The sequence below is a fragment of the Onychostruthus taczanowskii genome, unplaced genomic scaffold (genome assembly GCF_017590055.1).
Source record: "Onychostruthus taczanowskii isolate IOZ18803 unplaced genomic scaffold, ASM1759005v1 scaffold25, whole genome shotgun sequence".
Taxonomy (NCBI): Eukaryota; Metazoa; Chordata; class Aves; order Passeriformes; family Passeridae; genus Onychostruthus; species Onychostruthus taczanowskii.
In genome coordinates, this window is record NW_024499796.1 from 6807393 (window position 1) to 6822445 (window position 15053).

At 40.8% G+C, this 15053-nt stretch overlaps 1 protein-coding gene across 2 annotated transcripts in view; it reads right to left on the bottom strand.

Moving 5' to 3' along the window:
* The window catches only part of MED27 (mediator complex subunit 27), an 83418-nt gene that overhangs the window by 12414 nt on the left and 55951 nt on the right, over positions 1–15053 (bottom strand). For both annotated transcript variants that reach the window (XM_041406951.1, XM_041406950.1), the window contains exons 4-5: positions 14084–14177; positions 3832–3939 (exon numbers count right to left, since the gene is read on the bottom strand). In XM_041406951.1, coding sequence (XP_041262885.1) covers positions 3832–3939; positions 14084–14177 — 202 coding nt within the window. The remainder of the gene's footprint in view (positions 1–3831; positions 3940–14083; positions 14178–15053) is intronic.

Below are 15053 nucleotides of genomic sequence, written 5' to 3' on the forward strand. Positions count from 1 at the left end.
CAGAGACAGCTCTGCCTGTCTTTGAAGCTTTCCTTTGATACTACTATTTCTTCTCCCCTCTTACGCTAGGAGGCTAAAAGCTGCCTTTTCTTATTGATATGGGGTAATTAATGAAGCCGTAGCATTAACATAACCCAAGTTCCTGAACATGAGAATTCAACAGAGACACTTATGTTTCTTTAGTTAAGTCTAAGGGATGCAAAATAGGGATTTGGCTAGGCAGTGATGTGAAGTGCCCACATACCCTGTCAAGGTGGTTCTTGGTCTCTGCATCCAAAGAAAAGCATGGCACTATCATGCCAAAAAATCCCAATATGATTTTTTTTTTTTTGTTGGCAGGCCAATGACTCAGCTGCCCTGTGAAGATGAGCTGCATAGCTTCATTTAGTCAGGAATCAGGAAAACACTAGTAATTAATTACCATCCATGGTTAAATTTCAACGCACAACAAGCATGTCACAGTCTGAAATTAAGGGTGGCACTGTGCCACCACTAAAATCATGAGGGTAATTAAAATGCATCAGTCTGTGGTGGACATGAAGGGTTAGGATGGTAAGCAACAGCAACTGTGAGCAGGTCCAGCACCCACGACATGTCAGAGCCTGCCAGATCTCACTTATTGTTTTTGCAAAGTGGCACCAAAAATGTCCAAGTTATGCAGCTGGCAGCTTGGCAAAGACATTCTGCAGGGTCTGTGAATAATTCACGAGAGAGGTACACGAGGCACTGAAGAAATGCAATGATTCTGTCTGTATAAGCAAAGCTTGAAAATAAAACCCCAGAATGGCTGGTCTTGTTTTACTCAGTGCAAGCTTAAAACTTCTGCTCTTTCACCTTAATTTTGAAAGTATTTAAATGAGTAAGAGGGAGAACCTAATTTAGGGAGACCTCAGCAGAGACCACGTGAGGCTGTCATGTAAACACCTGTCAACCTGCACAGCTCAATGTGTGATAAAGCAACCTGGAAAATGCAATGTCAGCTTTCCTAGGTAACTGCTGGTGTGTCACTGTGCAGCTCCACAACCAGGAGAAAAACCCAGATTTGGGGTTTTTTTTGCCAGACTTGCCTGTCTGAAGGACCAGAGGAGTCTCAACAGCTCTGTTGTTTGCACTTCTCTCTTCCTTTTTTCTTCCCAGCAATGCAGAATTTGCTAAAACCCAGTGTATTTTCAGTAATAACTGAGGACTGCTCTGATCAGAGGGGAAATCTTTGGCCTCTTCTGTGCACAGCCCATTTCTCACTTAGTGTCTGTGTGACCAGTCTCCCAGTGATGGCCAGTTCTCCTTTTTTAAATACCACTGAATACATCTGGTTGCCCGAAACCCCTCTCTACTTGTAAAAACTCTTCTTCCACTGAATTTCACTTTTTGTAACTTCCAATGTGTGCAGTTTTGAGGATAACTCAACAGAGCCTCATCCAGTTATTTAAGTGCAAAGAAGATTTATCCAGTGTCCCTTCTTCAGCGTGCCTTACAGAAAAGAGGCACTTCAGCATTGCCATATTGCATGTTAGCACCTAATTCCTCATCTCCCTCTTGTTTACAAATATTAAATGTTTCCTAGGAATACACAAGCTAAGTCCCAAATCAACAATGACTGTGTAAACTGCTCCCTGGAAAAATTATCACCGCCTACTGTGTTCCTGTGGGTTCTCCATATTTCTGTTATTTAATAAGGATGATACTCACTGATCTTTTTCTTACTTTTTTTGTGTGTTTCTCCTTAATTCTGGTGCATTTTTCATGCTATCAGGATAGCAACTGAGAAGCCAGAATGGTGTAGAAGCCTCACTGAAGTACCTTCCCAACAGCATCTGTTGTGACAGGGAAGGAATTGCAATGGACTCTGTTCTTAACTGACTGCAATCGCTCATTCCCAGCAGGCACAATAAGGAAAGCAAATCATTGTGAGAGCACAATCTTAATTCTTATTCTCCAATTACCAGAGTAGTTAATTAGTGACAAAAAAAAAGGAGCTCACTGTTTGTCAATATGTGCTCCAGTTGGCAAAACTAGCAAACTACGCATTTATTTAATCTTCCAAGCCAAATTTGCTCATGATTTAAGTGGCTCCAACTCCAATTCTACTTCAGTCAAATGAGATGTTCCTATTTATACCTAAAACAGAGACCTTCAGGTTTGCAAAATCTCTGGGATGCCCACTGGAATAGCAAAGTGCCACGTAAAGGTCACAGGTTGGTGCAGCCTTGCAGGAGCAGTCACACAGCCCAGGGTTGGACACAAAGCTAAATGAGTAAAGAACAGACTCCCCTGCAGACTGGCTTAAAGCAAGAAATAAGCCAGGTGTTAACAGCAATGCTCTGGAGGAGCAGAACTGCTCCCCACTGACAGCAGGTAAAGGTTAGTGCCCCGTGCCCAGAGCTGGCCTTGGCAGGTCCTGCTGTCCCCTGGCAGCAAACGATGGCAGAGGAACAACGTGCAGCTCCCAGGAGAGTTCACCTTGAGCTGAACAGAATCCCAGTGCCAGATGCTGAGTTTCAGAAAGGAACTCCTTACTTAGCTTTTCAGCATATATAGCATTATTGTATTTCAAGGGAGCTTCAAAGGAAACTGGATTCATCAGAGAAAACGAGCACACCCAAATGAAGTGTGACATGGGAATCCATCACACACTGTCAGTGCTCTCTCAGCAGACCATCATTTCACTTCCATGCAGAACTTGGGGTGAAGAGGGGCTGGTGCTGGAGCTCTGTATTTATATGCAAATACACAGGGAGTAGAGAGCAGCTGCTTCTGTGGCAAACTGGTATTTAAACCTGCCTATCTGAAAAAGGCAAATCAAAATTAAGCAATTTTTATTTTACGACTTCTTAGGCCAATTCTCCGCCCTTTGAGGAAGAATGTCTCACCTGGGAAATGGAGCTGCACTATTTCCTTCAGCAGCTCAGCTCCTGGCCTTTCCCAGAGAACAGAGGTTCAGACCCAGAGCTGCTGAACTCTGGGTCAGCACACAACGTGCTTCTGTGTGCTGAAACACAGTTATCACTTTTGAAAGGAAAAGAAGTCTCACCTCATTATAACATGGCCTATGGGTGCCAAACATTCATCTTGATATAATGAACTTCTTATTTTAATAGGCTTCAGAAGCAGAAGAGAAAGCTCCAGAGAGACAATGTGAAACATGGAGGTATTTAGTGCTGTTACTGGAATGGAGAGTCCTGGCAGATTTCTTGGGAACAGAGACCCTTCCACCCTGGAAAGAGACCTGAGCTGAGCTAAGGCCGTCAGGTCCTGTTAACATCTCCTGATGTGCTGAGGAGAGCCATATGGACTGTGTGCAGGCACAGGAAATCTCAGGGTTCAAGCAGGGTGAGCTGTTCACAAAATAAATCACTTGTGGAATCAGGTAATGCTTGCTGTAGTAGCTGCTGTTCAAGATATGCTGCTGCTGGCAAGCAAATTCCTGAGGAGCACCTACCAGTGATCCTCTCTGCTGTGTTTATCAAGCCAAAAAAAAACAGCCCAAGGTTTCTCAATGGCTCTCAGAAGAGAGAAAGCTGAACCTTGGGCTGTTGATGTGCTGGTACACTGCAAAAATGTTTTCCCAGCAGACACTACGAACACAGCAACTGAGGTCTAAGGTGATAAATCAGAAATTCAAGCTAAGGCTTCAGAGCTCAGAAAGAACTCAGAGATTTAGGGACGCAAAACCCAAGCAAAACAAGACAGATTTAAGCTGGAACATTCTGCAAACATTCCGAGTCTTTTGCCAGTTTTGCAATTCCAGTGTGCCTGCTCTGGGAACCCAGTGCTCTGCCACGTAAACAGGTAAAAATGAAGTGCAGGGCTGCTGGAGAGGCCGTGACCCACCTTGCCATCCTCGGTGTAGACGTTCTCGTTGTAGCCCTTGACGATGGTGCGGTCGATGAAGAGGCTGCGCATCACCACGATCACCTTCAGCACCTTCCCCAAGGTCACCTGGCAAGGGCAGGACAAGGACACAAACAGGCTGATGGTGTCTGAATTCATAAGACCATCGAGTTAACAGCTTAAGCTGATGCAATTTCAGTTTTCAATATTTTATAGAGAGACCAAAATAAAAGATCTAAAAGCAGTGTGTGTTCTGAGGAGGAGAGATACCATAAAGTGCAGAACAAACAAACATTCATTTGCAACTGAAAATGTATGAGTTCACAGAATTCCCTTGTGCAGACATGACACTGCCAAGCAATTCTCTCAATTTTATTAACACCACAACTCAATAACTTGTCAAAAACAATGGGCAAATGTGATTATTTTCGATGAATTTGATATTCACCAATATAAGTCCACTTAGAGAAAAACAATTTGAAAGAAGAATCAGACTCTCCTAATGCTGGCTTGTAAAAGCATACCGTGAGTTTAATGGAAAACATTTTCTGTCCAATAAAAATGTAAAATTATTTCAAAGGAAACTACAGCTTAAAGTAAAAATGTTACATTTTCAAAGGTTTAATTTCCTTCTGTGAAAGTGTTAAAGTGCAAAGAATAAAACTAGTATAATGGAAAATATAGAGGGTCAGTCAGAGTATAACAACAGAAACAAGCCTAAATTATATTATTGACAAAAATGCAATAATGAAGGCATTTTAATCTAAAAATCAATTTACATTTCAAAGATGAAGTTGTACTTCAATACAGTTAAGATGTGTGTCTAACAAGAATCTCGTCTTTGTATTTTGTTATGCAGAGATTATTAGAGAGTTTTTCCTCACCCACAAAAGCATAAAACTGAGATAAAAAAGAAACAATTAGTTCATTTTAATATTTCCCAACCAGAAGCAGCTCATTATCTGCCTGTGTTCTAACATTTCATCCTGTATAGATTAACATCCACTAAAACAAATGTGTTTTTACTGCTGACCTCAGCAGACAGATCCACACCTAAAGAAACCAGTCAATATGCACCTTTATTGATCTGTTGGATGTTATTTCTTTGTAACTTCTGTTAATGACTGCTGCCCATCACCTTGTTCCAACACCAGCAGCCCCAGCCTGAGCTGATTTAATCAGGAAAGAGCCACAAACCCTGGACAGAACTGATGCCAAACCTTTGGCACAGCACAGGGAGAACTCCAGCAGGGAAGAGTCATCTGAACAGGGCAGGACAAGTTCACAGCAAGAGAAAAGACAGGGAAACAGGACGGGGAGACAATGACAGCCATCAAGCAGACAGGCTGCCAGGCATAATGCTGCAAGAACATAAAAAGTGGGTCAGAAGAATGGGTAATTTGTGAAGAAAAAAATGTGATAGGCTGAAGGACAGAACTTGTATCAGGGCCTGAGCCATGCACACACCAGGAACCATGAACAGGTATGGAAACACCATGTTGTGCTATCAGGTGCTGTGAATTTTGGTTTAAATGCAATATCTTGCCAGGGTACTCATAAATAAGGTCTAGTTGGCCCTCATATACAAAAAAACTGGCAGAGTTATTTCAGCACCTGGCACTGTATTAATTAAGTTAAAAATGCAAAGTCATTACCCAGAGGGGCCCAAGCTATGATGCTGATCACCCACTGCAATCACAGAGTTTTGTCATAATTGCTAAGAGGAGGAAATGAATAAATTTTGATAAAAGTTGCCAGCACATTAAGAGTTAACAGTTTTCAATTTATTTTTCTGCCTTATCAAAACTGGCACTTCAGTGGGATATTGGTCTGCTGAGAGAATGGACTCTTATTTATAACTTCACACTAGGCATCAACCACACATAACAAAATTAAAAGGAGGAAAAGAAGACATTTTAAAGAAAAAGAAATCTTAATGGAAGAAGGATAAGGCTGCCCTACAAACACCCAGACCCAGCTTTCTGTATAATATTTCCTATCCCCATTGCCCTCACACACTTTAGTTGATGCTCCCTTTCTCTTTCCATTGTGCATTCACAGCATCTCCCATTGCTGTCAGGTAGAAATAAATCTGAGGTTGATCTGAAGCCTGTGTGGGATGTTCCTGAAAACCCTCAGAGTGAACAGTGGAACATAATGCAGTGAAAAATCCTGTGTGTGGCACTCCAGCTTGCTGGAATGAACTCCCTGCTGGCCTCAAACCTCCTCCCCACATGATTTACCTGCACAGATGCTCCTGCATTAGCTCCCTGCCCTTTTCCAGGTGATCTGACTTCACACCCTTCCAGTGGTTCACTCCCCACTTCCAGAATCCATCACAGCATTGAAATGTCACATCCTGCACAATGTCCAGGACAGGACCTTGATCAGCCACTTGCCTGACCACAGAAATTCAAAATTCCTGACTCTCACATGGGTAAGGAGCTGTGGAAACCCAGCTCTAGCTGGGTACCTCAGTGAGCTCCCTGAGAAAGGTCCTACAGCTGCACTCCCCCTCTACAGGGGGCACCCTGGAAGTCCAAACTTGGGCTGGGTTGCCTGAATTAGCTCTTACAGTGCTCTGATACTGAAACAAAAAACTTCCCTCTTTTGTACCACTCTTGTTTTGACACGAGATTCCTACAGATTTTACTCTGGAGATGAAGACATTGAGATGATTTCTGTAGGGCTGTATCATTAGTTACGTCTGACAGAAGCAGGAACTTTGTAAAAGAGCAGCTCAGAGAAATTACAGTTCATGGTTTTGAGAGCACTGAAAGAATGAGGGTAGTAGCACAAAGAATGAACAACAGCCTGTCACCAGACTGGAGGATGCTGTGAGACGTGGAAGCCACAACTCTGCTCCACAGCTATTTTCAGGGTGAAACACATTCCATATTGTACATACAGCAAATGCAATAGCCTTTATTTTTTTTCCTCCAGTAATCAAGATTCATAACTATTTCCAGGGCTTAATGTTTTTGTTCAGCTCTGCTGTATTTTACAAATCATGTTTTTCAGCAGATCATTTTATTGCAATCCCTGCTCAGCTTGGCTGCTTGGAGGCCGTGTTCAGAACAGATCCATGTATGGAACACAATTTACACTTACAGCCATGCAGCTGTGTCCCTGCAGATCACCTGAAAGAAGGTAATAAAACACTAATGACTTTGGTAAACCAGTAATTTGATAGTTCTACTCCAAGCTCCAAAAGTGCAGATCTCTCCTGGAGGTCCGGACTCACCCGGATGGTCCCTATTTAATGGGCACTGAAATGTCCCTGCTTTTCCACAGGTACCAACTGAGAGAAATTTCCTTCCTTGTTCAGAAAAGATACCTTTCAATTGTGACAAAATGGCAACAATTTCCCTTCTAAGCCAAGTTTTCCTATTAAATTTCAACTTCTCCTGTCGATATCCTGTTAAGACAGCACTTGGCTTTTTAGTATTTTGCCTGAAGGATATATGCCAACTCGTCCTTGATGTAGAAAATTTTAATTCAAATCAATACATGTACAAGGTCACTTTAAAATTCAATTAATATGAATGAAAAAATATGCCCCACAGTTCTGTGAGCTGAAAATGGAACAGTTGCAAGTTAAATACTTCTGTAGCTTCTGTTTTGGGCTGTGTAACAACAATGTACTTCTAACTTCCTTTTAACTAAAGTATACTAAATTCAGACAGTTAAGTTATTCATAAATCCCCTGCTTCCTAAAATGGCAAGCCCAGAAGAAGGTAGGACAGGCAGCTGATTGAAATCTGCAATATTATTCAGCTTTTCTGACAAAGACATATAAAATAAAAATCTTCTTGAAATATCCCAGTTTTAAAAATATTTTGTCTATCACCAAGATAAATCCCAAGGAGCATCTGACAGACACAGTATGCCAAGAAAGGGAGAGGGGGAAACAGAATAATCAGGGAGAATGACTTAGATAATTTCTTGTAAGACTGCTACAGAAAGTTCCCATTTAACACCAATTGTAATTATAAAAGAAGAAAGTACCTTTCCAAGTAAGTCAAAATCAGGGTCCACATGAGTTTACAAAATGAAAAGGATCAAAATTAATTTACCATGCCAGAACTCCGCCTGGAGGAAACAGTTTGAATTCCCCCCTTTAATTCTGCCTCTTCACTGAAACTAATATCAAGTGAAAAGCCCTTTTATCAACCATCGAAACAACACATTAACAAATGTTCTTTCTTAAAATTTATTTAAGTTTGATATCGGGAAAATGCATGCTGACAACACTGAGCTCCCATACTTTGTGAAATGAAAAATTCCCAAAGCTGCAGATTTCCCCTCGGCATTCCAGGGAATTTGCTGCTGATTTGAGCTGCAGATGCTCTGCAATGCAGAGCTAAAAGAAAGAAAACATTATTTTCAGTTAACATGGGCACCTCCCTGCTTCTATAAAAAGGAGCACAAGTGTGTGTGGTTTTTATTCACCTCAGAAATAAGGCAACATCCAACCAAAGATGTAACCAAGCTACAGATTTCCAGCAAAAGGCCAGACACCTGCTCCTTGCCATGGAACCAGCCATAAGCTCAGCCTCCCACTCACAGATCCCTCTTACTAATCAGTACAATGCATGGAAATTGTATTTATATATGCTGGAAAAAAAAAGGTTTTGCATTAAAAATAAAGTTTAAAAAAAAAACCCAACACACAGACTTTCAACTAGATTTTTTTCCTCTCATTTTTTATCTCTCATCTGCTCTTGGTATGGCTGCGTTTTCCCTCACATGCTCATTATTCTTTAATGATGCCTATTTGTAAATAGCAAGATAAGATGCAATTAAGCCATTAGAGTCTAAATAAACAAACATACTAATTAGGTTCTTTACAAGGATTTCTTTTTTTATGCAAGGGCTGGAATTTACCTTTCATTAGTCTAACCTAATTGCAATAGTGCCTGATAAAAAGTCAACATAAATGAAGGACTTTAAATGCTCCCACCATATGAAGGATGAGCTGGCTCTTCTCCCTCACTAACATTCCCTATTCTCTTAATAAGGCAAAAAAACTGGCACAGGAATATTGTTCAAAGGTTCAAGGGCAGATTTTGCCAGTGGCCAGTCACACTTAGGGAACACTCACACCAGTCCAGCATTGCTACAGAAGATGAAATGGATTTTGTCTCTTTTTTCCTTTCTAAATTAAAGCATACCAGGAATTTTACAGGGATGAAAAATGATGTGTGATCTTCCACACTATAAATCTATGGGAATATCAATACACACCTGAGAGCTTTGGGCAGAGTAACCCAGTGGAGGGAGCAAAGCTGAGGACATTTCTCACAAGTCTTTATCTACTTTTTTCTATTCTTGTTCCCTTTTCCCAATGGAAATGACTCTTCTTCATCTTCCTCATTCTTCATTAGACAAGCAGAGAACACGTTCCAATTTACTGGCCAACCCCTGCTCATGTACTTTGTTAATTCATGCCATCCTTCCCCTGCCCATGTCACCTCAAACACTGACTTAATACCCTTTAAATGCCGATTTTAATGCCTTTTAAATGTGGTTCCCCATCTTAAGGCACAAACTGTGAAGCCTCTGCAGCCACGAGTCCCACTGTGAGCTCAGGAGTGATTCCTTAAACACCATCCCAGGAATTCCCTTCAACACCCAAACCAAGTACTGCCTCCAAGGCAGTAAATCCCTAAATGAATATTCATCCTACAGCCCCAAAAATCAGGTGCCCAAGCCACCAAAGGTGACCACCAGAGCTACACCCCTCCCATGAACCTGCCTGCTTTTATCCCTGAGCACTGCTCTCCTGATGAACCACCCAACAGGGGAGAAGGAAGGGAGGTTTACACTGCAAAGCACTTTCAAATATGAAATTGTTTTGGAAATAACAGCACTGAGTTGTTTCCAATCAATACAACATTGATACTGATTTTAAATCACTTTGCAAATTCCTCCCCATTCCTCCCAATTCTCCAACATCAGGTTCTCATGCACAGAAATCAGTCTGGTGCCTTTCTTAATGGGCAAATAACAAATTTCAGCATACATTTTCCCAACAAAAATAATAATGGTTTTTTATGTAAAACACTAATAAACAACAATGAGACACAAGGAATTATTCAGATTCAGGGAACAGATGTCTGGCCTATTTGCAATTAATACAACCCACTGCCACACAATCAGACTGCTGCAAATGCCGGGAACAAGATCTGAAAGTTCAAATGCAAATGTGGCTGGTTTTAAGGAGAATGAATAAAACTCTATAAAAACCCGCTTCATATTTTTATATGACTGATTTGTTAAGAATCTAGGCAGCAGTATAAATTTATAAAAAATTAATTTAAAAGCAAAAATTTGTAAGATAACCTGGAAAGAAAAAATCATGATTTCTGACCTGACTTTGGCAGAAACAATTCAGTTTTTTGGGTTGGAAGTTACTTATGCATATCATTATGATTTAGAAACACAAATTACAGAAAACAGTTCCATTATCTGCAAAAATATTTACCAGTGCTCGGAATTTCTGTAGTAGTTCTTTACAAATATTGAGGACAAAAAGAATTTAAAGACAAAGTAGTTCCCAGACATAGGTAAGAAAATAAGCTTCTTTCTTGAGTAGACTGGCTGGGTACATGGTACTAAGGAAATCAGATTTCTCAGCTGGACAAGTAGGGCTGAAGTTTACTGCCTTCTAAAACTTTGTATTATTAAAGAATAAATTGTCCACAGGATTTGTTTCACACAAAAATATTCTGAATTTTGATAATGGAAACAAAGTATGTGAAACAATCACAAAATAATTTGATTATTATAGTAGGAAAAATAATGTATCTAGGATACGATTAACCATTCAAGAAAAAAAAAAATCTAGGTATTTTCATTCATTAAAAATTAGTTAATGCTTTCTTAATACACAAGATAAGGTTTATCTATTTACAATTCCTGGCATTTGACCAACAAAATCTCACAAAAACCTTAAGGAGTCCACATTTCCCCGTGCTGCTGCTGGAAATTAATTTTGCATTACACAGTTATTAGAGCTGATATAATTCTATGTTTAGTCTATTTTCTACATAGCGCTATTAAAAGATTAATTGAAAAATCACTGGTGAAGACTGGGATTAAACAGCACCTTGAAATGCCACAATAAACTGCTTTTAAAATCAGCTGAGGATCTCATACAGTTCTGAAAGGTTTCAATTATTTATGTGTTTGGCCTGTGTAGCATAAATCCAGACTAATGAGGTACAATTGCTGTGTATAAATCTGAAGCATGAAAAACCTCCTCATTGTCTGGAGGCAGCAGTTCATTTTTCTCACAGGAGTTTGCAGCTTCTGGTCAGGGAGAGCCCAGCTGAGCACGAGGATTATTTGCCAGCAGAGTCTGACCAAGAGGCTCACACAGCTCCTAATTATTACAGAATTCCAGAATTGTTGGGGTTGGAAGGGACTTCTGGAGATCATCTCATGCAACCCCCTGCCCAAGGCAGGGTCACCTGGAACAGGTGACACAGGAACACACCCAGCTGGGCTTGGAATGTCTCCAGGGAGGGAGACTCCATGCCCTCCCTGGGTTCCTCTTCCAGAGCTCTGCACCCTCCATGGAAAGAAGTTTATCACAGAATATTGTGAGCTGGAAGGGACCCACAAGGATCAATGGGAATGGCCTGTAAGGAGATGAAACCCACAAAGCTGGCATCACTGGCACCATGCCCTAACCAAGGGAACTCATCTCAGGGCTCCTCCTTATGCTGAAGTGAAACTTTTTGTGTTTTCTTTTAGTTTATGGCTCTAACTCCTTCTCCTGTCACTGGGCACCACTCAAGAGAGTCTGGCACTGACTTCACACCTCTTGGAGATGTTGGCATGGATTGCTGACATCTCCTCTCAGCCTTCCCTTCTCCAGACGAACCCGGCCCAGCTCCCGCAGTGTCTCCTCATCAGAGAGCTGCTCCAGCCCCAAATCCTCTGGGTGCTCCCACAGGACCCTCTCCAGCAGCTCCTTGTTCTTCTTGAAGAGAAAGACACCTTCTTGAACCACCAGATGAGTCTTGGTGGTGCAAGTCCCACCTACAGCTAAGGATGTAAACAGATTTCCAAGTGCTCATGAAGTTGTAGAGTCTGGGGCTGAAACTTTCTCTCTTGGGTCTTTCTCCTGAAGATAAATTGTTTGGCAAAGGCCCCAAAGTTCCTTGAGTTTCAAAGAGTCACCCAGACCTCCTTTCCCCTTCCTTCCCATCTCCCTCCAATCAGTTACACATTTTTAAGATATGTATAGAGCTTACCAGTGCCTTTGAAGATGAATGCATGGGTTTTCTCTGGTAGATGGAGTAATTGTATTTAAAGATGCTATAAAAACCAGACCTTTGCATCAAGGACCTTCCTAAGACACCAGGTGTGCTATAACAGTCCAAGGATGAGCATGGTTGAGATTACGGAGTTAGTTAATTAACTCTGGACAAACAGTTTGGGTGTGAAATATTTTGATAAAATGAGCATTATCTGGAGCCTTTGGCTCTGAGGTAAACCTCGCTGCTGCAGGGGAGCAGCTCCAGATGTAGCTTGGGCTAAGTTCAGAGTGAGAAATCACAAGTGCTGAAGAAACCTCCCTCCTTCTGGGGGAGGTGCTCTTCACACTGCCCATCCCTCAGCACCTTTTTCACTGAAGGATCTGTGGCTGAAAACAGCAAAAGCTTTTGTAGCATTCAGGGCCAGATGGAAAGTGCCATATTGGCAACATCAACTGAGACAGATGGGGAAGAGGGAAAACCTGGCTAAAAGCAAAAATGATAAACCCATCACACAATCACACACAAAAATACTTTAAAAACAATCTTTTTGATCTCTGATCCAAGGGAAATATGCACACCACTGGTTCAACATGGGGCTGGGATCTTGTAGGAACAAAAATGTCCTTGATTTAGAGAGCAACTGCCACATGGAATTATTCTGTTACTGCTGCTGGTGAAAGGCACTTCCCTCAGTTACCACCCAACCTTGTTCCTTGGCAGTCACATCCAAGATAATTTACCTTATTTCCTAATTGTGCCTGAGTCTTGAAAAACATCATCTCTTTCCTGACCACCTCAAAAAGCCACCAAAATTGGAAGGTACTTCAGTATGCAAAGAAGGGCTCCAGGAGAATGGAAAGCATTTCAAAGTAAGGAAGCAAAACCAGACTTTTTTTTTACAGCAAAATAGATAAAACACAAAGTCAGCTTAAGAGGAAATGCAAAAACTTCTAAGACTTATAACTTCTTAAGACTGCACTGATGAATTCCATTCTTTTCTGGAATATATTTTTCCACTTGGTGAACCCAACAATTGCAGATTAAATTTTTAATGCCAGCTGTTTATTTTAACCTCGGACTCAGTTAATCTCTTGTGAATTTGTGGCTGTTCAAAGAAAGTTAATAATGAGATGTTAAGACAGTTGATTAATTAAAACTAAATACAACTAAAATACTTTAAAAATAATCACAGCAATAGATGCTACAGGAAAATTTCCATGAGAAATGTGAGATGGAAAAGAATGAACTGGCCTCAGTTCTTCATCTGTGCATGTGGTGCATTTTCTAGTTTTATTTAAAAATTTGGCAAAATTTGTGACTTCTGCCTTTCCCTAGAAGGAAATCAGCATCCAGCTGCCACACCATGGACTCTTCTTCCACCTAAAGCCTTAGAGCTTTGAAGACTTCTTTTGCTGTAAGCACAACAGCTGCCTGTAAAAATGGATGTGAACAATAGGTTCCTCTGCAATGAAATCCTGCTTGGTCAGGCAGAAATAAGTCTGCCTGAAAAAGAATGTATTGGACTTGTTTATCTCAAATCCAGCCTTTACTGCTCATTTACTTCAAAGGCAAATTCTTAACTTCATCATATAACAAAAATTCACTGACCCAAGAGCAATGTGAGCAAATTTAAATCATATTGGTTTCCTTCTTCTTTTCTTCTTGACAACATTCTCTTCCTTCTTAATTATCATGATTAAGATTCACTCACTGCCAAGTCTGCCAAAAACCACAGTGAATATTTGAGTTTTGTGCTCATATTTCTACAATCACATTTAACAATAAAGCAATAGATCTTCTGTTTAAAGGGGAAATTATTTTTATCACTTATTTGCCTAAGAGCAAGAAAGATGCTGCATTGCTGTGGCAAATGAAGAATGGTATGTTTCTGGGAAACAAAAATCTTTAATACCCTGCATTTTTGGGACAGTAATTCAACCTGTGAAGGAAATAAACTCAAGGGATGAGATGTTCCAACTCACCAGAAGCATGGCAGAGGTTCCATTTGGCCGGGAGAGCTGGATGGACATTTCAGGGAACATCCTATCAATCCGACTGATCACATCATCAACGTACCTGCCAACCAAAGCACACAGCAGCATCAGCACAGGGGCTCTCTCTCACACACTCAGATTATAAAAACTATGCTTTTAAAAAACAATTATCCTTTTAAAAATTATCCTTTTAAAAATTATCATTTTTAACCCTGTTCATGGGACTTGCCTGAATCAATTTCTCTCTGATACCTGCATATTTTTCAAAACCACATGCAACCAGTAATTCAAAAAGTTGTTGATAAGAGAAAACAAACCAAAGCCCTCTGCATGTTGTTTTGAAAATCAATTACTCTGCCCTTAAAAACATGCACTCACTTAAATTTTAGTCCAAATCTGTCAGCTTCAAACTCCTGCCATGGTACTTCTATACTTTCTCCTCAGCAGGGTTCAAGGACGCATGATTACAATTACTCTTACAGTGCAGGAATTCACAGGCTGTCATGTCCTTACTCTCTCTTTGATAAACTTAACAGATAAAGGTTTTATCAAAGTCTTTGGATGATTCTTAGGAGTGTTTTTTTTTCCCCTGAATCTTTCCAATTTATTTCATGCACTGGTGACTCTGAAATTGGCTGGTAAATTCCAGATGTTTCTCTGGAGCAATCAAACACAAAGGTAAAACAACATCCTTTCTGCTGGGTGTCATCCCTGTTTCTGCAGGCCAAGGTGAGCTGGTACACAGTTGTCCTGTTCCCTGGGATCAAATTAAGAACTGACCTCCATTAACACTGAAAAGAGCCTTAGAGAGACCTCGTTTCCCAGGACACATCGCCCCAAACCATGGACATGCCACTTCAGCCCCTCCTCTGGACACATTAAAATCCAAATATTTGCTTTAGCAGAGTTTCCAGGACAGTCTGTATCATCTGTGCACTGATCTGTCCCCATTTACAAA